At 51.1% G+C, this 24222-nt stretch overlaps 1 protein-coding gene across 1 annotated transcript in view; it reads right to left on the bottom strand.

Annotated features, from left to right (window-relative positions):
* Positions 1–24222, bottom strand: part of MLPH (melanophilin) — an 86183-nt gene that overhangs the window by 12708 nt on the left and 49253 nt on the right. Inside the window, 8 exon segments of the mRNA XM_011980296.1 lie at positions 1–81; positions 1688–1843; positions 2099–2284; positions 7997–8080; positions 15716–15855; positions 17461–17665; positions 22632–22751; positions 23965–23991. The exon segment at positions 1–81 is cut by the window's left edge and continues 4 nt beyond it. Coding sequence (XP_011835686.1) covers positions 1–81; positions 1688–1843; positions 2099–2284; positions 7997–8080; positions 15716–15855; positions 17461–17665; positions 22632–22751; positions 23965–23991 — 999 coding nt within the window.

Raw genomic sequence — 24222 nt, 5'->3', positions numbered from 1 at the left:
CTTCCTTCGAGGCTTTCCCGAAGGCTTCACCGTGAGCCCCGCGGCCCTCAGGGCTGCAATCCTGGATTCGATGTCTGAAACCTGCGAGACGACAGCAGACAGACAGATGGCCCCTCAGACAGACGCTCGAGGTCCGGCCTCAAAGTCATGGACAGGAAGAGCAGCTGCCCCCAGCTCACTCCTGGAGCCAATTTTACTTGTGTTTTCCCTTAAGATTGGCGTCCCAGCCGCATGCCCGTCTTGGTGGTCCCCTTGGCGTTTGTCTTCCATGGTTGGTGAGAAGGGGGTGTTCCTTGTGAGTCACCCAGGCAGAAGGAAGGCAGGATGGGGGGCGTTTTCTGGAGTCTCAGGGAGTCTGGCTCCCATGAGGGACTGGAGGAGGGGCTGTGACTGTCAAGGACAGTAGTGGCTACTCTTCACCTAGCAGTCGGCCACCCCCACTGGCATCATCCTTGCCCAGCCCCCCTTCCACTCCTCCCTCCCTAGGCCCCTCCTCCCACAGCAGCCAGGGGCAGCTTCTGGAAATTAGAACCAGGCCCCATCACCCCCTATTCAGATCCTTCCAGTGGCCCCCAGGGGCCTTTGCCGTCCACCCTTCTCACACTCTCCCTTCATCACTCTGACCGGGTCTCAGGGTTTCATGGCTAATCCCTGCACGCACCAAGCTCACCACCACCCCAGGGCTTTGGCACACGCTGCTGCCTCCACCCGGACTCCTGTCCCCTGGATTTGCCAGGTTGGCTTATTTTCCTAGTATCCCTCCTGACCACCTGATCTAAATCGCCCCGCCCCGAGCACTCTAGGGGCTCATCTTCACTGACTGTCTTAATCACACCTTTCATGAACCCAAAGGATCTTGTTTGTTTGTTTGCTGTTTATCTCCTTCCACGAAAAACACAAGCTCCAGGAAGGCAGGGGCTTGGTCTAAGACATTCGCAGCTGGATCTTCCGTGACCTACACAATGTGGGCTACATTTATTTGCAAAGCAAGAAGGAAAACATGAAGGGAAAGTCCAGAGCCTGACTTGCTCCCCTTGAACAGCTCTAGGGGACATGCTCTTTGTCCTCAGGGAGTGACAGACACCTGCTGATGAGAAGGGAAGTGGAGGCGGGTCGTGGGGGCTGGCTGTCCCCACAGTCTGAGGGGCAGAACTTCTCCTCTCTGTAGGTCTCCAGGGAGGACAGAGCAGTGCCCAAGTCTCCTCGGCTGTCCCTGGGAGGCCTGAATGCTTTGGCTCTGCCCTTTGACTTTTGTGCACTATTGATAGGTTCCAGACCCAGATTCAAGCTCTGCAGCCACAACTCAGACTCACAGATGGCCCTCGGGATAGAGTCCAGTGCTGAGGTCTGGGGCTGTCCTAAATTCCAGGCCTGCTTCTAGGCCCCCATCCTGGGTCAGGGATTGTGTGTTCATCACCTTTTTCTTGGTGGAAACCCTGCCTGTACCTCACCAAGTTGAACAGGAAAAAGGGAAGGGGTGGAGGGCTCAGTGAATGGGTGCTGAGCCACGTGAGTCCCACAGAAACCCCCAGGTTCATGCTTGGCCTTCAGAGCTGTGCATGCTGGGCCAATGGGGAGGGCTCGGTGTGAGCTGTCAGATGGTTAGAGCTGCCAGATGTTCAATGCTCGGGTGTGGTCACCATCTGTGTTTGCGGAACCCAGTGCTCCCCTGTGCCTTCCGGACTACCTCGCTCTCTGCCTGCTGGACTTCTGAGGCCGTCACTGCCACTCTGTCCTCCAGCTCCGACAGCTCCTCATCTGTGGTCCTGCTGTGCTGGACGGGGTCCCCAGGGCCCTGGGAGCTCTTTTCCTGTCTGTTGGTTTGATGGGCAGCCATGCTCACCTATGAAAGAGAAGGATGGAGGCTGACCGGCAGCAGGAGGGAGTGCGGGGTCTCACCCAGATGGGGACTCGCCATGACGTTGCTCTCCTCTCTGAATCCTGGGAGCTGGTTTCACAGCTGCAGAACCCATCAAGGGCCCTTGGTGTGCCCCTGTGGGTGGCTACCTCCCTGGGGAGGGCAGTGGCCAGCTGGGACTGTCCATCCCTGCCCCTACCTCTGCAGGGTCCTGCTGAGACCCCTGGGGGGTAGTCTCACCTCTGGGTCCGCCTGGGGGACAGCCCCAACTGATTTGCCCCTGTCAGGCTCTGCCTTTTCATCCTTGGCCTCCTCCTCCTCAGACGAGGTCCCCTGGTCACTGACGTTGCTGGTCAGCTCCTCCAGCTTCTTCCTCAGGGTCTCCTCCTCTACATCAGCCTCCGTGCGCACTCCAGCACCTAGACCCTGACAGAACAGGCCAGTGGGCTTGGATTCGGCTAGTCATCTGGAGCCGTGGAGCTCCAGGGCTGGCTCTGGGAGATGGGCCTGGGCCCAGCACACCTAGGGTTTCTGCTGAGCTCAGCTGCCTCCCTTCTCCATGCCGGCTTGTCCAACGTGCCCCACTGGGGCCCAGTCCCAGACCCCAGAAGCAGGCTCTGCAGGGCTGGGGGCTCCCAGGGAAAGCTGGCCACCACTCCTGGCTATCTAAGACCCACTGTTTTTTTCCCTTCTCATCCCTTCCATTTAAGGGTGCCTCTTGTTTATTCCAGGCTGATGTCCTCACTCTAGGGATGGGGAGAGATGGGTGTGGACTCACAGATCTCTGCCCACACTCTCTCAGGGAAATACACAGACAGCCTTGGTCGGGTCCATCTCCAGGGGCTGGACTCTTCCCACGCTCTGGCCAAGGATTCATTTAGCAGCTGCTGTGGGACACTCCTCTGTGGCACACGGCTCCTGATCACATAAAACCGGCCACTGGACTGCGAGTTCCCTTGTGGCTTCCCGTCAGGCCGTGTGCCCTTCGGCAGGTCACTCAACCCCTCTGCATCACAGTTCCCTCAGCTTTAAAATGGTAGTGATAGCAGTATCTAACCTGCAAGTTCTCATAAAAACTCAGTTCAATAATCTATATAAAGTCCTTAAAGGGTCTAGTTCCACTGGCCGCCTTGTCTGTGGGCAGGAGGCAGGGAGGTGAAGGGCAGGCTTTGTCTGTTGTGGACGCTGGCCTTTCCTGAAGAGTTTTAGGCGCCAGCTCTCAGAAGGTAACAGAGTTATGTGATAAAAACACAAAATTATCCCAATTGCCTCTTACAGCTAACACTGTGCTAAGGTAGGTGATGAGATTTAAAGCGTCGCTCATTCTGGCTGAGGCAGCTCCACTCTTTAAAGCTTGCTTAGGCCAAGAACCTTGCAGACATCCTGACTCCTCTTTTTCTCTTGTCCCAAATATCCATTCCTGTTGGCTTTGCCTTCACGAGGCCCCCAGGATCGGTCTGCCTCGCACCACCTTTGCTGTGATCTGGTTCGACCACCGCCTTCTCCCAGCCGGCCCTGCTGTCTCACTCCCACCTCCACAACCTGTTCTCAGGAGGACGGCCAGAGCAACCCCTGTGCCCTCAGCCAGCTGGCCCTGCTCAAGCCTCCCCATCCCTTCCACAGTAAAAAGCAGAGCCTGGACCATGGCCTGGGAGGCTCCATTCTGTCTGACTCTGCCACTACGTCCAGCTCCAGCCTCTGCTCCCCCGCCTGCCCCTGCCTTGCCCGCCTCGGCCAGGCTGTCTCCCGCAGAGGCTCCTTCCTTGGGACCTTAGGAGGGGCTGCAACACTTGATCTTAGATAGCCACACAGCGGCACCTCTGCCAGCTCTTTGGGCAAATCTCACGCTCAGTGGGGCGCCCTGACTGTCCTGGTTGAAATGCCACCCTCACCCCAAAGACTTTCTGCCTTGACTTATTTTTCTCTACCTTCCTCCACCTCCTGAGCTGTGTTCCACTTGTTGGTTGGTGAAGGAAACCAAAATACACCACCCCAGAATAGACTTCTGGGACGTATTTCCAGCTGTTTATTCAGAGAAGTTGCAGATGGGATCGCTCAGAAAACCTGTCTTTGTGTGTGTGTGTGGGGGGTGGGAGGTGGATTTTGTCTGTGGAGGAAAGCTATAGGGGTGAGCTGAACACCAGACAGACAGGCTTTCTCTGAGACCCCCTCCAGCGATCTTAAAATGACACTGATGGCTGACACTGACACGTCAGACGGAGACGCCGCCAGCACAGGCTGCTGCCGATTCTTCGAGGGCAGCTCCTGGTTACCTGAGAGATTTTTACTTCCATAACCAGAAGTCCTTCCTCCCCTCCCCCTCCCATGACCTTGTCACCACTGCAACCCCTCAGGAAGCCCCAAGCCCCATCCGTCCTGTCGCCTTGGGTGTAAACCTCAGTCATCTGTCCCTGCTTCCAGTCCCATGTTCACGGGACCCCCGTGTTCATGTGCACGGTAACACGTCGTTGGCCTTTTCCCTGTGACCTGTCTATGCTGAGTTCCCTTCAGCAGACGCAGGCCCCGCCCTTCTGGGGGAAACTTGATGTTCCTGCAGTTGCGTGTTTCCTGCCTCCCCTGAATGGAATGCAAACCCCACGAGGCCCGCGTTTTTGTTGACTTTGTTCATGGCCACCTTCCCACCTTCAGGGGCCGGCACTGGGAGCGGAGTGGCTCCCTGTGTCTCCCGACTCTTCCCAATGGTGAAGTCACACAAGTTAGCAACATGGCCAGGAAGACGGCGCCCATTCACTTGTCTGCCCGTGCACCTGTCCGTTCACTCAGCCATCCTACATTCCGAGGGCTTTCCCCTGGCCCCATGAAGTCGACTTTGAAATGTGAGGTGACGGCCGCCCAGAGATGCCACCTGGGGAATTTTAGTGCCGCCCTTCGTCCCTTCCTTTGGGAGCCGTCACCTCCACTGACACTGGAGGACTGGGAGGGAGGGAGGGCAGGCGCCTCCACCAGGAAGTTGCTCACAGCCCACGGTGCCCCTGGGTGGCATCGATCCCTCCCTCACCCATCAAGCTGAGGATATTACGCACGATCATCTAATTTTCTATTTGGACGAAGCCTATTGAGACAGATCGACAGGGCTGGCTGCCTGGGGTCTCACAGACGAACACCAAGGGGATAATTAGATTCAGTCAATGAATAAGCCATATGTTTCAGCCGGGATGCTTTTCCGTGAGGCTCCACTTTCCTGACAAAGCCCCCACATCACAGAGGCCCTCGGTGGAAAGATCGGGAGTGACATTCAGCCTGTAAACGCCACTGGGTCTGATATGAGCTGGACTTTGTCCCAGAGTGCACGGGGCTGAGCAACTGCAGAATCCCCGTGAGAAACGGAAGCCCAGCACCCATCAGGCAGGACGCAGCAGAGGGATGGGGTATGGGGGTGGAAGCTGGTGGATGCCTGGGAGAGGCAGGGATTGTCTTCACTTTGTAAGCCAGTAAATAAACTCACACACACGCACACACACACACACACACAAACCTACACACACAACACATGCACATGTATACACATGTATGTATGGAAAACACATGACAACATACGTGTGTGACAGGGACCTGAACCAGCATGATGGGACACAGCCAGGGCGACTAACTCGTCCTTGTTTGCCAGGAATTTCCAGGTGCAAGCCCTGAGAGCCCCTAACAGGACACTGGCCACCCTAGATCCAGCCCCCTCAAGGTGGAGGGCTTGGCTGCCTCTCAGGTCCAGCTCCTTGATGGCCCAGAGGGCCATTCCTGCAAGCAGCGTCCCCTCGCGGGGAGTGTGTGGGCAGTGCAGGTCCCATGTGGAGTCTGTTACTTCTGACTTACTAGTCCCTGGGCTGAGATTTGTATGAGCAAAAGGCCAAAGCTGGGAGCTACCAGCAAGAGCCACGGCGATGGTGGCCGCCCTTTCCGTCTGCAAGGGTAACTCGTTTCTGGGTGGGAGTTAGGGCCAGGCAGGCTATCAGACGGCAGGTCCCAAGTGCTGCCGAGGGGTCAGCAGGGTGGGGAAGGAGTTGGGCAGGGAAGGGGTAAAGGAGGTGAGTGACAGATCTCCAGTGTCTACCTGAGAGGCAGAGCTGAGGCCCGAGTGGAACCTGGGTCAGTGTATAGCAGGGGGCTGGGGGCGGCCTGGGGGCTGAATGGTTTGATATGGGCCATGGGGTCCGATGGGGCTCTGGAGCTTGCGTTGGGGCCACTCTGACTCCAGTGCAGGCGAGGGCCCTTCTAGAGGCATCCCGCGGGAAGCAACGCTCTCCCCAACCTCCCTGTGCTTTCAGCTGGTGCTCTCCGGCCAGTGATGGGCTGAGTCTCACTCACGAGAGCCTGGGCCTCAGTTTCTTCATCTATAAATGAGGGAAAGAAATGTCTACCTTGCAGGGGTACTGCAGGATTAAATGAAATGATGGCACATGGTCAGTCTAGCCCTAGCCACCTCTAAAGCATAGAGCACGGTAACCCATCCCCTTACAGATAAAGGCAGCTATGGTCCCTGCTGGACACATGGCATGTGGGCTGGGCCTGAATCTCCCTCTGCTCTGGCTGGGGTCAGAGCCTGTGCAGGCATAGCCCTTGGGGTCTAACTTGGGGCCTGTGTGCTCTGCTTCCCACTTGGTCTCATGTCCTCAGCCTGAGCTTCACCCAAATCTGTTTCTCCGGAGCCCTGGCCCCAACAAAAATGAGCAGCTGCAAACCTAGGGTGCTACAGGAGTGTTCTGTGGTAAATCATTCAAACTTAAAGCTGCGGGAACTTCAAATGATTGGGAACCTTGAGAGCGATGTGGCTATGTGGCCTGAGTCAAGTAGCATGGAGCTTCAGTTTCTGCTTTTCCCTGTAGATGATTAGGAAAGACAGAGTGGTGCCAGAGATGAGACCTCTCTAAAGATCATTACCCCTACTCATGGAGTGTTAAAGCAATCTTCCCTGAATTAGTAAGCTGTAACCTATTGAATTGCTACAATGCAATTACGGGCCTTGTATGGAAAATGCTGCAACACTGAGAAACTTCTTTGTTTCTGCCTCTATAAGTGAAACTTTAAATTCTCCTCTTTGGAGCGCTGACCCCTTTCTTTTGGAGTCTGTGTGGCCCAGAAGGCTATCCTCAAACTTTGTGGTCAAAGAAACTCAATACATAATCATATTTTCTGAATCTCCTTATCTCAGTGCCCAGGTGCTAGATGTGTGGCTGTGACTCAGCTAGAATGGAGGACTGGGTCCCCCACTCCCTCTGCACCCCCGGCTGTCTGTCTGCCTGTCCCTCAGACACAAAAGCACACACACACACATACACACACACATGCACGCACACTCCTGCAGCAGGCCATGGCTTGTTTTATGTACTCCCCATCAGGTTGTCTTGGTGTGCTGCTGTGGTTTGAATGTGTCCCCTAAAGTTCATGTGTTGGGAACTCAATCCCCAGTGCAATAGTGTTGAGAGGTGGGACCTTCGAGAGGTGATTAGGTCATGAGGGCTCTGCCTTCATAAATGGATTAATATCATTATTGAAAGAATGAATTTGTTATTCATTCCAGGGTGGTTGTTGTAAAAGCAAGTTCAGTTCTGTCTTGCTTTCTGTCTCTCCTGCCCTTTGTCACCATGTGCCATGTGGTGACACAGCAACAAGGCCCTCACCAGATGCCACCCCCGATCCTAGACTTCCCAGTCTCCAGAACCATGAGCCAAATACATTTCTGCTAATTATAAATTACCCAGTCTGTGGTATTTTGTTATAGCAGCATATAGCAGACTAAGCTGTGCTGATGATACATTCACAAACATGGTGCGGAAGGAGACTCCACCCTGCTTTGGTGCCTAGATCTCAGAGGCTGTAGGGCCAAGAAAGTTTCCTCTCATCTCCAGTTATGTCCCCTGGGAAGGCTGTTACACCTGTGTGCCCTCCAAGTTCTCTCTCATTCAAGCTCTGGGCATGAGGGGTGGTGGCAGGCCTGGATGGGACAGACAACTTCACTCAGGCTACGTGGTGGGAACCTCCTGACTCTCTGAGAACTGCACACAGAACTTAAGCTTACAAACAGCAAAATCTCAAAAAACTCTTCTCCCAAAAGCTCATGTCACACCTCAGCCTCCTTTAAGGAGCTGTGGGGGCCCTTTCTCCTTGCCCAGCCCCTGGTGTTACCTTGGCCAAGGGAGGCAAAACTGTGTTCTCCAGGTAGGTCAGCAGGCGTTCCACAGCTGAAATACGCTTATTCAGCTCAAAGATCTGTAGCAGAAGGAGAGAAACAGTGGGCAGAGGACCCAGCGCACTCCCACCAGCAAGACACTGGCACCCACCACCTCAGAAGCACCAAATTCCCAAGAAGTAGAAGGAGAGCTAAGGCCACCACCCATGACATGGCCTGGGAAGGTTAACTGTGAAACCCATTTCTGACACCACGAGTTCTAGAACACCAAGCAAAATGTTAGAGCAGAACCAAGAGCAGAGAGTAGGACAGTGAAAGTGGCAGGAGAGGAGCCGAGTCCAGCAGGACAAGGAGCTGAATCTGGAAGGTTGTGATGTTGTCATTAGTGTGGACAGCCACTGTCACTGCCGGTACTGAGCAGCACAGGAAGATACCAGTTAATCACGCTACAGTGATCAAACTAGCAAGAGCCTTGGGTCACTAGTAGGCTAGGAGGCAAGGCACTTCAGGTGACAACGTAAAGGGACCAGAGGTACGACTTCCTCATCCCTTGAGTCACCAGACTCTTGAGTCACCCAAAGTCTATTAGCTCCCAGACTGAGACATGAGAAATCAATTTTCTAGTTTTTTTCCTCGCTCAGCAGATGCATCTTTCCTGCCATTATCTCATTTACAGCTCACCTGGCTTTAAAAGAGGGAAGTGGTGCTGTGGAGTGTTAAGATGCTTTTGTATTGTTTGGTTGGTAATTAGTTGAATCATCACAGCACCAAGGGCTTTGAGTGGGCAAATCTCCCCGAAGGACATGATTGGCTGAGAAATGTCAACACCAGGATTTCGGTTAGGCCTCAGCCCACGCCTTGAGTGGCCACTAGTAACTGAGTCACCCTCTGGTCCTGTTGAGCATCTGCAGAAGCAGAGATCAATACCCTGGAGAGACAGCCCTGGGCACACAGCCTCTGTCTCCCGGAAGCAGTGGGCTTGGCACACATGCGGACCCAGGAGAGGGTAACAGCTCCCCAGCCAGTGCCTGATACCATCACTGGGAAATGTCACATCCAGAGTGGAAGAGAGGGCAAAATGCACACGGGGAGAAACTGGAAGCAGGATGGAGGAGGTTGGGGTTGCGGGAAGTGGGCAGGAGCTACAGGTGGGTGGCGGCGGCAGGGAGCCAGGGAGAGGCCAGCAGGGAAGAGTGGGAAGTGAGCTCAGGGTGAGTGCACGCTGCTTTCTGACAAGGCCCTGGCTGTGTCCAGGCTCCCACACTGAGGAGGTGACCAGCATGGACACAATGAGTATGATGCAACCCCGGCTTCGGGAGCGCTGGGCCACTTTCAGATAAGCCCACATGCAGATGCAGCAGCTCCTCGGCGACTCCTGAGTGCCCAAGTGGTGTGGGGGCAAATGCAAACACACTGGAAAAATCAGACGCTCACTCTGCCTGCTGAAAATAGAGAAGAGGCCGGCTGTGGTGGCTCATGCCTGTAATCCCAGCACTTTGGGAGGCTGAGGGGGGCGGGGGCAGATCACGAGGTCAGGAGTTTGAGACCATCCTGGCCAACATGGCGAAACCCCATCTCCACTAAAACACAAAAATTAGCCAGGCGTGGTGGCGGGTGCCTGTAATCCCAGCTACTTGGGAGGCTGAGGCAGGAGAATTGCTTGAACCTGGGAGGTGGAGGTTGCAGTGAGCTGAAATCATGCTTTTGCACTCCAGCCTGGGCGTCAAGAGCAAGACTCTGACAAAAAAAAAAAAAAAGAAAGAAAATAGAGAAGAGACTTCCCACTGCCCCCTTGTCTTTCAGAGCTGCTTTCTCTGCTTATTCCAAATAAATTTAAATCTTTAAAATGGCTACAAAGCCTCTCTGCAGTCTCAAAACTCCACCTGGGAACTGTGTTTTTGAAATGGGAACATCCCTGGAGATAACCCTAGCTCCCACTCCCCAAGAGAGGGCGAAGAGGCTAACGTGGGTGGGCACCTTGCTTCAGTTTGCAAAACTAGCTCCCGTCTTAAAGATGTGTGAGAAGGTTGCTTTTCTTCTGGTTAAAGCCAACACAGGGGTCTCCGGTTATGATGCTAGAGCGAGGATGTACACTGCGATCAAAGGCGCCATCAGGTCCTCCCGCTGGTGAGGACTGGTAATGGTTTGTGCTGAGAACTGTGTAGAATGGGCTGGACCTGCCGGGCTGCATAACGGCTGAGAGCCCTTCCTGTCTTTGCAGTCTCTCAGCGGATTGCCTGGGGCATGTGCCATACGCTGGTTTGATGCTTGTTCAGGAATAAAACTGTCTTCTTTCTCTGCTACCCTTATGGAGAGATTTTCTGGGTAATGAAAAGATTTCGGGTTTTTTAAAAAATTAAATTTCTCCAAGAGTAGCAACTGCTCTGGGGGGAGTAGCATCACTCAGACCTGGGTGTCTGACCCTGCATGGGCACCAGTTGTCAGGATTATCACTTTACTTAGATACATACGGATGGAATACTAGGTATGAACCCCTTGTGCTTTCAATTCGCAACAATACTGAAGTTTAAAGTTTACAAATGCAATACAGACACTGGCTAGGGATTAAAACAAACCAACAAAATGTGTCACTGGTGACACTTTTATGGGAAACTGTTCGTGTCTGTAGCCTGAGCACGCACGAATGGCCCCGCGGCCAGCCCTCGGGAGTGAGGGGGCGGAGGGTACGTGCCAGGGTGGTGTCCTCTCCCGTCTCCCATCTCAGCCCCCTGGAAGCTTCCTTCCTACCACACGTTTATGCCATCTTGGGCCTTGTCTGGGCTTGAGCAATATCTACAGGGAGTCTTTTCTGATTACCCCTCATCTGGAAAGCTGTGGTTGTAAATACAAATGCAAAGGCAGGCAACGCACAGCTGCCTGACTCCTCAGAGGAGCCGTGATAAAATACGATTCCTGAGAACGCTCAGGCTCTGAGGGCATGACTGGGAGTCTTGGGGTTGATGGGCAGATTGAGAGGGCTTCCTCCTGGGGTCCCATGGCAGTCACTTCACAAACGCCCTCTAAGAGTCTGTCTGGGTTTTTTTCTCTGAAGTACAGAATCGCTGCTGCGTTTGGAGCTTCTTTCTGTTGCTTAATTTCCTCCACATAAAGATGCATGGGAAACAATCTAAGTGAAATATTAGTTGAGGTTGTGACATTAAATAATTCAAATAAAGCTGTTGGAACTTTAAATTCTAAGTCTTGAGAGGACATGTTTCATAGCTGAAACTTCTACCTTTTTTTTTTCCCCCTATAAATAATTAAGACCAAACAGGATTGGAGATAAGGGCCCCCCAGGTCACTGTTCCTCCGCAAGGATGTGATCCTGCTAACATTTCTACAGAAGTAGAACCTTCACTAGTCCACTTGGGGCCCTCTTTGTTTGGAGTCTGTGTTTCCGGGTGGCCACTGTCAAGCTTTTGTTCTGATAAACTCGATTTACTAATACTTATTTATATTTTCTGAATCTCATTATTTAGGGTTGACAAAGTAAATACAAGTTCATAGGAATAAATAAAGAGAAACAATTCCAGAGGCAGGATATACAAACATGAAATAGAGAATAATTCCAAGCAGGTATAAAAGATAATTGATTTCAGCAGGGCTGGATACCATGATACGTATTTTACTAAACGCTACTAAAGTTGCTAAACTAAAGGTTTACTGAAAATAGACAACTTGATTCTCCTCTTCATCCCATTGTCTTCAGACTAGGAAGTTAGGAGATGCTCAGCCAGCCACGGATCTGCCATGGGCCTCTACCTGGCTAGCCTGGGAGGTCTCTATCCTGGCCACACCCAAGAGGTCTCTATCCTGGCCACACCGGGGAGGTCTCTATCCTGGCCACACCCAAGAGGTCTCTATCCTGGCCACCCTGGGAGGTCTCTATCCTGGCCACCCTGGTCCTCCACTGTCCCCTGCAGCCACAGGTCCCTGGATGGACTTGGCTGAGTCGGCTCTTCCCCTTTTTTCAGAAAAACTGTAGAATGTGCCAAGAAAGCCACTTTCTGATACAAGGAAGAACTGTCTGGACTGTCTAGAGCTCTAGAACTGGATATCCTTTGGCCCAGTGATCCCAGTTTCCCAAGGTATAAGACTCAGAGAGGAATGCTTTCTGGGGTCCCCCAGCTGCCGCATGACACAGGACACTTGCAGCCGAGACTCTACCCTCCCTGCAGCTTCCCTGAGCCTGGGGGACCTCGCTGCCTGTCTGTGAGTAATGAAGTTGCTCTGCCCAACTTGTGCGTATTCCATGTTTCAGAACTAGATCTGCGAATGCAGGTGGTGGAGGCGTGAATGTTGCAGCACCAGGTCTGCTCTGAGTCCCTGCCAGGGCTCAGCACACCTGCAGCTTCCAAGTCCTCTTGGGACACAGAAACTGCAGGGCCCAAGCCAGTCACTCCCTGATCTGAGTGAAAGGACACTTCCTTGCATCAGGGCCTTGCTTGCTGTTACATCAAAGGAGTTCTATGCCTCAGGAACTGTGGGGCCAATGGGTGAAGCGGCCATAAGTAGTCTCCATGCAGGCCTTCTCAGGGCCTTTCATGCCCGGCTATGCTCAGGGGCAAGGGTGCTTCTTTCAGAGACTAAGTGGGCCCTCAAGGAAGTTGGTGCAGGAGAAATTTCCACCCAGGGTTGAGGAAGCTTCCAGATGACACTACAGTAAAAAGTCAGCCGAGGGCACTGACTCCGGAAAGATGCTGAATTCAGAAACTGCGCACTTCTGCTCCGTGGACACTAGCCCAATTTTAGAACCCAAACCCCTGCGATTCCCCATATTGCCATGCTAGGAAAGGCTCTTTTTGAAATTCTGGTGCCCGTTTGCGGCAGATCATTTCTCTGGGTGCAGAAGCAAAGTGACAGGAGGTTGGAGGAGCCCCCCACCTATCATGCACGTGAAGGTTTGGCCCTGTGCGAACAGCCACGGGACAGATTTCCTGCTGAATGAGAGCTCAGAAAAGCCCGGGGCCCACTGCACACTTCTCCTTGCTGCCCACTCCTGGGCCAGTGCTGGTCTAGTGACTGCCACAGTGTAGGCCAAGGCCTTGGGAGAGGAATCTGCAGCCCTGTGGCTGAAGAGTTGGGTGATGCTTCATCTCAGGTTGTCCTGTGCACCAAAAGGCCCAGGCGCTGGAGAAGCCTGGGACCCTGCAGAGCAGCTTCTGTGTGCCCCGCCCACCTCGCCCGCCCCTTGAGAACCCCAGCCATGCACCATCTGCCTCCCTGCTGCTTCCAGGCCTTTCCTGACAAGGCTCAGCTTTCGCTCAGCCTCCCTCCTGACAGACCACAGGCCCAAAGGGAAGTTCTACAGAGCCATTCTCTTCCCCAGCTCTCCCAGGAGGAGGGAGGAGGGGCTCTGTACCAGGCATCACCATGCCCAAGGAGCTGGACCTACACTCATCCAGGCACCAGAAGATGTGCCTGAGACCAGCCTTGGTGAAACTGCGGTTCCCATCTCCATTCAGAGCAGCCCCACTTCCCCTTCTCTGGGTTTCGTGCCTCAAGAGTCATAAGTTACAGAACAGCCCCCATCCTGTGATTACATTGCTGGAGTCAAAGCTCTATCAGAGACATTAATAGCCTGTGTCTTTCATTGCCTTAAAGAATCTAGTGGCCATAATGTTCTCAGAAGAAACAATATTGCCTTTCCCCCAGCAACATGAACTTGCTCAAATTGAAATCAGCTAACTCAACAGAATCATCATTTAAACGCAGCGAGCGGAACTCAGAGCACTTAAATCTTGTGATGAATTATTTCATAAGCTAATGTCTACAATGTGAGTGATTCTACTAATTTAACAGGTGTTAAGTATTATGAGTGGAGTTTCTTGATGCCTATATAAAACCTGCTAAGCGGCTGGGCATGGTGGCTCACACCTGTAATCCCAATGCTTTGGGAGGCTGAGGCGGGCAGATAACTTGAGGTCAAGAGTTTGAGACCAGACTGGTCAGCCTGGTGAAACCCCATCTCTACTAAAAATACAAAATTATTCAGGTGTGGTGGCAGGTGCCTGTGATCCCAGCTACTCAGGAAGCTGAGGTGGGAGAATCGCTTGAACCCAGGAGGTAGAGGTTGCAGTGAGCCGAGATCGCTCCACTGCACTTCAGCCTGGGCAACAGAGCAAAACTCTATCTGAAAAAATAATAATAATACAGCCCGCTAAGGGTTTCACATAGGTGACAGGTTATTTCCTCCTCTTGTAAAATATATAATACTTGATCGAGTATAAAATATATATTTTCTACTCGAAAAGGAATGAAGCACCCATATGTGCTACAGCATGGCTGGACCTCAGAAGCATTATGTTCGGTGAAAGGAGCTCGTGACAAAAGACCAGATGTCCTTCTGTGAGTCCATTTACATGAAATGTCCAGAATAGACAAATCCACTGAGACAGAAGGAAGACTGGTGGTTGTCAGAGGCCGGGGACAAGGGAGACTGGGGAATAACTGCTTCATGGGTATGGGATTTTTTTAGGGGGTGAAGTTGTTTTGGAATTAGAGAGAGGTGGTGGTTACACAACACTGTAAATGTACTGTCACTGAATTGTACACCTTAAAAGTTAATTTTTTGGCCAGGCACGGTGGCTCACGCCTGTAATGTCAGCACTTTGGGAGGCTGAGGTAGGGGGATCACCTGAGGTCTGGAGTTTGAGACTAGCCTGGCCAACAAGGTGAAACCCTATCTCTACTAAAAATGCAAAAATTAGCCAGGTATGATGGTGCATGCCTGTATTCCTAGCTACTCAGGAGGCTGAGGAGGGAGAATCACTTGAACTCGGGAGGCGGAGGTTGCAGTGAACCGAGATCGCACTATTGCACTCCAACCTGGGCCACAGAGGGAGACTCCGTCTTAAAAATAAATAAATAAATAAATAATAAATTTTTTGAAAGACATAAGATTATTTATTTTCCCCTAAATTCCATAAGATATTCCTTTTCTCAAATTTTTAAATTATAAAATAGATATAAAATTTTACCCTTTTATCCATTTTCAAGGTATTAAGTACATTCACCTTGTTGTATGACTGTCACCACTGTCCATCTCCAGAACTCCTTTCATCATGCAAAGCGGAGACTCTGCCCGTTCAATGCTAATTCCGCATCCCCCTGACCCCAGCCTCTGTTGACTACTATTCTGGTTTCTGTCTCTATGAATTTGACTAAGAACCTCAGATTAAGTGGAACCATATGGTATCTGTCCAGAATGACTGGTTTATTTCACTTAGCACAGTGTTCTCAAGGTTCATCCATGGTCTAGCATGTGTCAGCATTTCCTCCCTTTTTAGGGGTGAATAATACCCTGTGCTGCGTACATGCTGCATTTTTTATCCATCCATCTGTCAATGGACGCTCGGGTTGCTTCCATCTTTTGGTTATTACAAATAATAATATGGATACAGGGATGCAAATATCTTTTTCAGTCCCTATTTCCAATTTTTTGGGGTGTGTACCAAGAAGTGGAATTGCTGGATCATAGGGAAACTGTATTTTTAATTTTTGGGGAATGGCCGTACTAAGATGGTTAATTTTCTGTTATGCGAATTCACTTCCATAAAAAATACTGTGATGACGTATCTCCATTAAGTAGGCTTGTGCAATTTCACAGTCTGAAAGTATTAAGAGCTGCAATTTCTCTGAAGTGACTTGGTGTGGAAGTAAAAAGACTCCACCCGAAGAAATGACAAGACAGAAGTCTTTCCAGCCACTGTTACCTGACTCTCAGAGGATGCCCGGCCTCTCCGCTTGGAATGATGGGAGGCCATCACGTGAGCCCGGATGCTTTCCTCATCAGAGGTGTCCACATCGGCCAAGTACTGCAGGGGCAGCTGCTCATTCCTGATGACATTTGACCCTTCGGAGCAAGAGTGAGTTTGAATTACTTAGAGTGAAAAGTTGAAAGCTGATGGACGTGTTTAGTCCAATGAAGAAAAATGAGAGCTCAAAGAAAATGAAGACTAATGATGTTCATGTTACGGGGCTGAGGTTCTAAAGTCACAGTAAGAATGGGGCAGATTCCACGGCCACACACAAAGATCTTCAGGAAAAAAGAGGCCCTTGCCTGGCAGTGTGGGTGGGGATAAGAGTGACATACTTTGCATGTTTGAAAAGCAAATGTAACATGATTCTCAATTTCAAATTGCAAATAACACCAGATTCCACGATGAGATCATAACTGTGTTGTTTCACATCACATTTTAGGTTTGTGATAATTTGCTATGTAGTCAAACAGGTTCAGACATCTCATTTAATCCCTGTGACAATGGGATGAGTTAGACATTATTAACCCCTTTTGTACAATGAGGAAACTGAGGTGCACAGAGGTTAAGCAATTTGCTCTAACAGCACAGTATATCTCATTGAATCTCAGACTTTGCAGATTGGATGTTGTACTATTGAGAGACAGTGCTGCCAGTGAGACTCAAGCACACCCCTTTCTTACCACATTCACTAAGACTTTCTTCCCGCATTCACTGTAAGACAGTCCCCATTTGAGAGGCTGATGTGTAAAAAGAATGTGTGTGAGAACCAGTGAAACAGACTGGCAGTGTGTGGCTCCAAACTCAGAACTGCCTAACTCCGAGGCAGCTCTCCCAGCACGATGCAGTCTCTCCTGGCCTCTCCCCAGACTGCCTCCTGTCCACGTGCTCAGAGGACTTGAGATCACAGGGGAAACAAAACTGCTGTCCAGGTCTGCATCCTATGGCTTGGCCAAAGTAGATTCATTTACTCATTATTTTGGGGGAAAGTAGAACCCTGCCTTCCTCCCAAAGCTTCCAAGGTTCCCGTCAGCATGAGGGCCATGAGATTATGGTCCCTTCAATACAATGAAGAGGGAAGCTGGAGAGTAGACAGCCTTCCCGCACGCAGCCACTCACTGTGGCCGGGGGAAGCTGGCTGCTGCTGTCATCTTACTTGCTCCTGCTCTGATGGGACATCTGAACTCCTGGACCTACGGTACACACACCCTCGGGCTACCAGAAAAGACAGAGATTTGGGGATTTCATTTCAAAGCAAAACTGACACAAAGTTAAGCCGAGCAGATTTAGGTTCTCAGCGCTTGAAGATCTCCTGATCAACAACCTTGAGCCGACTGTGGGCCAGTGGTGGCGATGCCCAGATGCCCATCCTGCCCAGACCAGGATAGTTGGCTGGTTGACCAGTGGTTCTAGTCATTTCAGGGAGGCCTGCATGTCCCACCCCAGGCCAGCAGCAGGGAGCTGTGGGCTGGCCACCTCCTGTGCTGGAAGTTCTGAGCGTTACAGGGAAGCACACATCCCAGGGAGGGCAGGTGTCCACGGCGTTTGCTGGGACTGCACGTCCTGGACAATCACGCCAAAGGAAGAGGCCTTTCAAATCAGCCCGTGTGAAGGCGTAGGTCAGGGTGTTGGGGTTGTTTCTCAGTGACCCGCTCCCCCGTGCCGAGCCCATCAGGAAGACCCTGGCCAAGGGCACCTACTGAGTGCAGCAGCGGCCCCCAGGGCCATACTGTGGGAGCCTCCAGGCGGGCAGAGCTCAGCGAGGGCGCCGTGTCCAGAAGGCGAGACGCTCATCGGCTCCTCTTCTATATGGCGCTGGCACCCAGAGGCCCCAGTGTCAGCCCCGTCCAGGCCCTCAGCCTTCTGGGGGGCTGCCTTCTCCGAGCAGGACTCATCTGTGAGGGACTAAGCACATGGGGCTGTCAGCCTCCTCTGCGGGGTTTACTAGGAGGGGCCGCTGCCTGGAATGTGGGTCTTTCAATCCAGGCCCTGAGGCTTTCCAGGCACTTGACTGACCCAGCATTAGACGCCCATCCGTGCTGGCCCCTGCTACTCAGTTCTCTTTAATTTTGAAGACTGTGCGAAAGCATATATTGCCTATTTGTTGCCTACTGACTGCCTATTGCATGTGTCTGTGCAATGTTGGGGTTCCCAACGACACCCTGGGCCAGGCATGACACAAGGGGACCAAAACTCTCCTGACACAGCCTCAGGGGGCTCAGAATCACCTAGAGACCAAAGCCCCGAGGATGTGGGCAGGGAAGTTCATATTTTTGGGAGAAGGGTACACTGTTACTAACTATGTACACCTTAATCTTTGAAGATCAGAAAGGTGGGTTGGGGCTTCCTGGAAGCTCCTTGGCTGTAATCCGGACATCCCTCCAGCAGAGGGGTCTCTGTGTTATATCATTGTCCACAAAGAGAGGAGGTGCTGAGGGCTTCAAGAAGTAATATGCCACAGCACCCTTCCAGTTTGACTGTGAGTGGGGGGTGGAGGCCAGAGGCAATGCACACTTATGCCAGCCTCCAGTCAGAGCAGGACCTGTGGCCCAGAAACCAATTGGCTGCTGGCTTCCAGGACCCACCCTGCTTCTCCCTCCTCCTGGAGGGGTCTTCAGACTGGCCGGGGTGGACCCAGCCCTGCCCCAACTCTGGCTCAGCACTGCATGTGCCCAGGGGATGCTGGGAATGGAGTTCAGGAGTTCACTATGAAGCTGGCCTTGGGCCTGGGCCTGGGCCTGGGCCTGGCTCGGTGCCCATAGTTACCTTTACTGCCTACCTGTGAGTCTCATGCCTTCCAGGTACAGCATCTATGGTGATTAGTAATGAGTGTCAACTTGACTGGATTGAGGGATGCAATATTGACCCTGGGTGTGTCTGTGAGGGTGTTGCCAAAGGAGATTCACATTTGAGTCAGTGGGCTGGGGAAGACAGACCCACCCTTAATCGAGTGGACACCATCGAATCAGCTGCCAGTGAATATAAAGCAGGCAGAAAAACGTGAAGCGACAAGATGGGCCTAGCCTCCCAGCCTACATCTTTCTCCCGTGCTGGATGTTTCCTGCCCTCAAACATCGGACTCCAGGCTCTTCAGTTTTGGGACTTGGACCAGCTCTCCTTGCTCCTCAGCTTGCAGACAGCCTATTGTGGGACCTCGTGATCGTGTAAGTTAATACTTAATAAACTCCCCTATGTGTGTGTGTATATATTCTATTAGATCTGTCCCTCTAAGAAAACCCTAATACAGCATCCTCGAAATGATCCTGTGGGGCAGAAATAATCAGCTTGACACTAGCCCTAGTAACTGACACCTTACTAGCCCTATTACTAATAATAATCGCACTTTGGCTCCCACAACTTAATATTTATATAGACAAATCCAGCCCCTATGAATGAGGATTTGACCCAATAGCCTCTGCCTGCCTCCCCTTTTCCATAAAATTCTTCCTAGTAGCCATCACGTTCCTCCTGTTCGACTTAGGGATCGCTTTACTACTACCGCTGCCGTGAGCCCTTCAAACAAGCCACCTGACACTACTAACCAGCACAGCCCTTATACTAGTTACCATTTTAATCCTAGGCCAAACCATATTACTCACCCGAGGCCTTCAAGCACTGCTCCCAGTAGTAGTCTCTTGATGACGTCTAGCAAATCTTACTAATCTTGCCTTACCCCCTACCAGTAAGCTAGTAGGAGAACACTTTGTTACTATGGCCTCATTCTCCTGATCAAATATCACCATTGTGCTTATAGGACTTAATATACTAATTACAGCCCTTTACTCCCTGTATATGCTAATCATGACACAACGAGGGACACTTGTCTATTAACAGTATTAAACCTTCCTTTACACGAGAAAATACATGAATACTTATACATCTTGTGCCTATCTTCCTATTATCCTTAAATCCTAAAATTATTATGGGGTTTGCATGCTGTAGCTATAGTTTAACCAAAACATTAGATTGTGGATCTAACAATAGAAGCCTGCAACTTCTTACCTACTGAGAAAGTATGCAAGAACTGCTAACTCATGCCCCTATGTCTAACAACGTGGCTTTGTCAGCTTTTAAAGGATTAGGTCATCCGTTGGTCTTAGGAACCAAAAACGTTGGTGCAACTCCAAATAAAAATAACAAACATGAATTCTTCCCCTGCTATAACAGCCCTAATCCCCTTAATCTTACCAATTACTGTTACCTTAGCCAATCCCTGCAAAAAAGATTCATGCCCAAATTACGTAAAACCATTTATTGCACGTGCCTTCATCGTTAGAGTCATCCCCACAACGACATTTATATACACAGACCAAGAAGCTGTTATCTCACACTGACAATCCAGACTCTCAAACCCTCGCTAAGCTTCAGACTAGACCACTTCTCCGCAATATTTATCCCAGCAGCACTCTTCATTACCCGATCTATTGTGGAATTCTCAATATGATATTTAAACTCAGACCTCAACATTAATCAATTTTCCAAATACTTATTTTCCTCATCACAATATTAATTCTGGTTACCACCAACAACCTCTTTCAGCTCTTTATCAGATGAGAAGGTGTAGGAATGATGCCCTTATTACTAATCGGCTGGTGGTACGGCCGAGCAGATGCTAATACCGCAGCCCTCAAGCAGTGCAGTACAACTGCATCGGCGATATTGGCTTTATTATTATTATTATTTTTTTGAGATGGAGTCTCGCTCTGTCGCCCAGGCTGGAGTGCAGTGGTGCGATCTCAGCTCACTGCAAGCTCCGCCTCCCAGGTCTACGCCATTCTCCTGCCTCAGCCTCCCGAGTAGCTGGGACTACAGGCACCCGCCACCTTGCCTGGCTAGCTTTTTTTGTATTTTTTTAGTAGAGATGGCGTTTCACTGTGTTAGCCAGGCTGGTCTCGATCTCCTGACCTCGTGATCCGCCCATCTCGGCCTCCCAAATTGCTGGGATTACAGGCTTGAGCCACCGTGCCCGGTTGGCTTTATTTTAGCTATAGCATGGTTCCTCCTGTCCTCCAATACAGGAGAATTTCAACACATATTTATTCTAGACCCCACCCCCAACCCCTTCCATGCATTAGCGTTCTCCTTGCAGCAGTGGCAAAGTTAGCCCAGTTGGGCCTCCATCCCTGACTCCCATCCGCCATAGAAGGCCCAAGCCCACTCTCAGCCCTACTCTACTCCCCCACTGTGGTTGTAGCAGGAGTTTCCCTGCTCATCCGCTTCTAAGCTTTAATAGAAAATAACCTATCAATCCAAACCTTTACATTATGTCTGGGGGCTGTTACTACCATATTCACAGCAATTTGTGCTCTAACACAAAATGACATTAAAAAAATTGCGGCATTCTCCACCTCAAGTCAGCCAGGCCTTGTAATCGTCACAACTGGCATTAATCAGCCACACCTAGCATTCCTTCACATCTGCACCCATGCCTTTTTTAAAGCTACATTATTTTAGGTTCAGGGTCCATCATCCACAACCTCAATGATGGATGAATAAGACATCCGAAAAATAGGGGCTATTCAAGACTCTACCCCTCACCTCCTCCTCCCTTGTTATTGGCAGCCTTGCACTAACAGGTATGCCTTTCCTCACAGGCTTTTACTCCAAAGACCTCATCACTGAAACCACAAGCACGTCATACACCAACGCCTGAGCCCTTTCTATTATCTTACTGCCACCTCCTTAACAGCTGTCTATAGTACCTTTACTATTTTCTTCGCTCTAATAGGACAACCTTGCTTCACAACTCTGGTTACTATTAATGAAAATAACCCCTTCCTAATTAACTCAATTAAGCGCCTAACAATTGGCAGCATCTTTGCCAGATTCCTCATCACCAACACTATCATTCCTGCTTCATTCCCCGAAATAACCATACCACTCCACCTGAAGCTCACAGCCTTAGGTGTAAACACCTTAGGCTTCTTGCTAGCAATGGAGCTTAATCTCATAACTAATAACCTTAAACTAAAACACCCATTACGGATATTTAACTTCTCCAACATACTACGATTTTATTCAGCCACAATTCACTGTACAACCCCCAACTCAAGCCTATTCACAAGCCAAAATCTGGCTTCACTTCTTGACCTAATTTAACTATACCAAAGACCTTTACACAAACCCAAATTTCAGCCTCCGTTACTGTATCTACTCAGAAAGGCCTAATCACTCTACTTTCTCTCTTGTTTTATCCCATCCCTTCTAATCCTACTCCTAATTATCTAATCTATTATCTTGAGTAATTTCAATCGCAACATAAATACTAACGAATAATGATCAACCAGCAACGACCACTAATGAGCACCTTGAAGAAGTTCCAGGGACAAAGGCCACACACCTAAGGCGGCCACATGTCCTGTTCACCTGGACGGCCCCTGCATATGCCCTGTGTCTAGGTGTGGTCATTAATAGCTGCCGATATCACCGGACTGTCCTAGTTTGAGCGATAAAGTGTATGTTCCCCTCCCAGTAAGACGGAGATGCAGGCATCATGGCAGGCCCTGCCAGACTCCACCTCAGATGCCCTTCTCTGTTCTGCCCTCCCGAGTCTCGGGGGTTCTGCCTTATTTCTGTGCCAAGCACCGATCCCTGGGCCCCAGCTCATCTGTCCAGCCTCAGGGCCCTGCATCACCCCCTGCTTCTCCAAGCTGCCTGCTCAGTATCTCCAGACATGCTAATCCTGAGGGAGTGTGAGGTCTCTGGATCCTGTCTTCCCACAAGGGTCCCCTGCCCTGTCATGCCTTGGGAGTCAGTGGGACTGTGCGGCCATCAGACACTGCTTCCAGAGTGTTGTCCCTCACCTGGGGCCTGAGCACCTGCCACCCAGGTTCCTGGGAAGGGCAGGGGAAAGACACGAGGACTCACTGACCTGCAGGCTGTCCCTGGCCTCAAGGACTGAGGACAGGTGCAGGGAGTGATCTTGAGGCTGAGCGGAGTCATCTGAGTCTCCCTCGAAGTCGAAGTCTTGGATGGAGAGGAGGCGCTTTTTCTCAGCAGGCACAAGACAGGACAAGACTCAAGTCAGGGCTAGCTTGAGGGAGAGGACCAAACACCCCGCACCTCCCCAAACCCATACTCTGCCCCCAGGGTGGTGGGGCAGGCTCCTCTTCCAGCACATCCACCTCCTCCACTAGGAACGAACCTGACCGAGCCTAGAGGGGGAGATGGTGGGAGGACTGGTTGGTGCTCACGGTGCCCATCCCACCCAGGACATGGGATCTGCATCTCCAGAACCTTGGCTGAGCAGAAGGAACACTTGAGTTGAACCCCTGCCCTTGCCCCAGGGGCCCCACCTGGGGCGCATGCAAGCTGTTCCAGGGCTGGGAGAGGGGAGGGTCCCTGGGGCTTCGGGAAAGGGGGGCGCGATGGCTGAGAGAGGCAGAGGTGGGCAAGCTCCTGAGAGTTCCTTGTTCTTTAGATGCAAGAGCCTGCATTTAGCTCTAAACCCCTATTTCGTTATAATTCTTTTGATTCTTTAAACTGCTCTATCATGTAGGGAATACTCCAGGCACTGGAGAGCATTCTGGGAGCTTCATAAATAGCATGAATCAAATGTTCTCAAACGAAAGAGGATGACATTCCCCTCACAGTAGCCGCAAAAACCTTGTTCATGTTGCATGTCACTGGCCCATTTCTCTCCAAGCGTCTAAGTCTGAACCCCTGCTCACCTACCCAGTCCCTTCTTCCAGCTGCTCTCGCTTCCTGCATCCCACCCCAAAGCCCAGGGGTTACCTTGCTTGTCTCGCCCACCCAAAATAAGTTAAATAATACTTGAAAACAGAAACACAAGGCTCATGGTTGACCAAAACAAACAAACAAACAAAAAACAGAAGGAGAAAAGCTCTCAGAGGAGAGCCTGAGGGGTCCACTTTTCTGAAAGTTGCAAAGGCAGCTGCTTTCAGGACCCCTGAGAGCTCTTCGGGACCTCTGCCTGCCCGACAGCCACACACTCAGCAGGGTTTGCCTATCCCACACATTGCTTTTGAGGTTTCTAATGGTGGAAGCACTGCTCCTGCCTGGTGCCCAATGATCTCAGAGACTACTGAGGGCTGGGAAAGGGCAGCAGATTCTTGGTGCTCACGCAGTAGGAACTGGTGGAGTTGTGGAGAGGCCATCGAGCTTTTCAGGAAATCAGAACCTGACGTTCCAGCTGTGGGGTGGAATTGAGTTGGCTGAAGAGGGGGTGACTGGAGATGACTTACTTTGTTGCCAAAGGGCTGGGCCTGGGCCTCTGAGTCCAGTTCTCCTTCCTCATCTGTCTGCTCGCTGTCTCCACTTCTCTCTTCAGAGACTGACTCAGGCCCAGCTGCAATAGATACCTGCATGACTCCACCCAAGGACAAACAGTCTGGGAGCATGCCATTTGTCAGTCCATCCACCCACCCATCCACTAAACCATCCATCTACCTACCCATACCTCCATCCTTCATCCATTCACCCACCTATCCACCCAGCAATGT

Source organism: Mandrillus leucophaeus, unplaced genomic scaffold (assembly GCF_000951045.1).
Source record: "Mandrillus leucophaeus isolate KB7577 unplaced genomic scaffold, Mleu.le_1.0 Scaffold21, whole genome shotgun sequence".
NCBI classification, from domain to species: Eukaryota; Metazoa; Chordata; class Mammalia; order Primates; family Cercopithecidae; genus Mandrillus; species Mandrillus leucophaeus.
The sequence above is the reverse complement of the archived record's forward strand: the minus strand, read 5'-3'. Positions and strand labels throughout refer to the sequence as shown.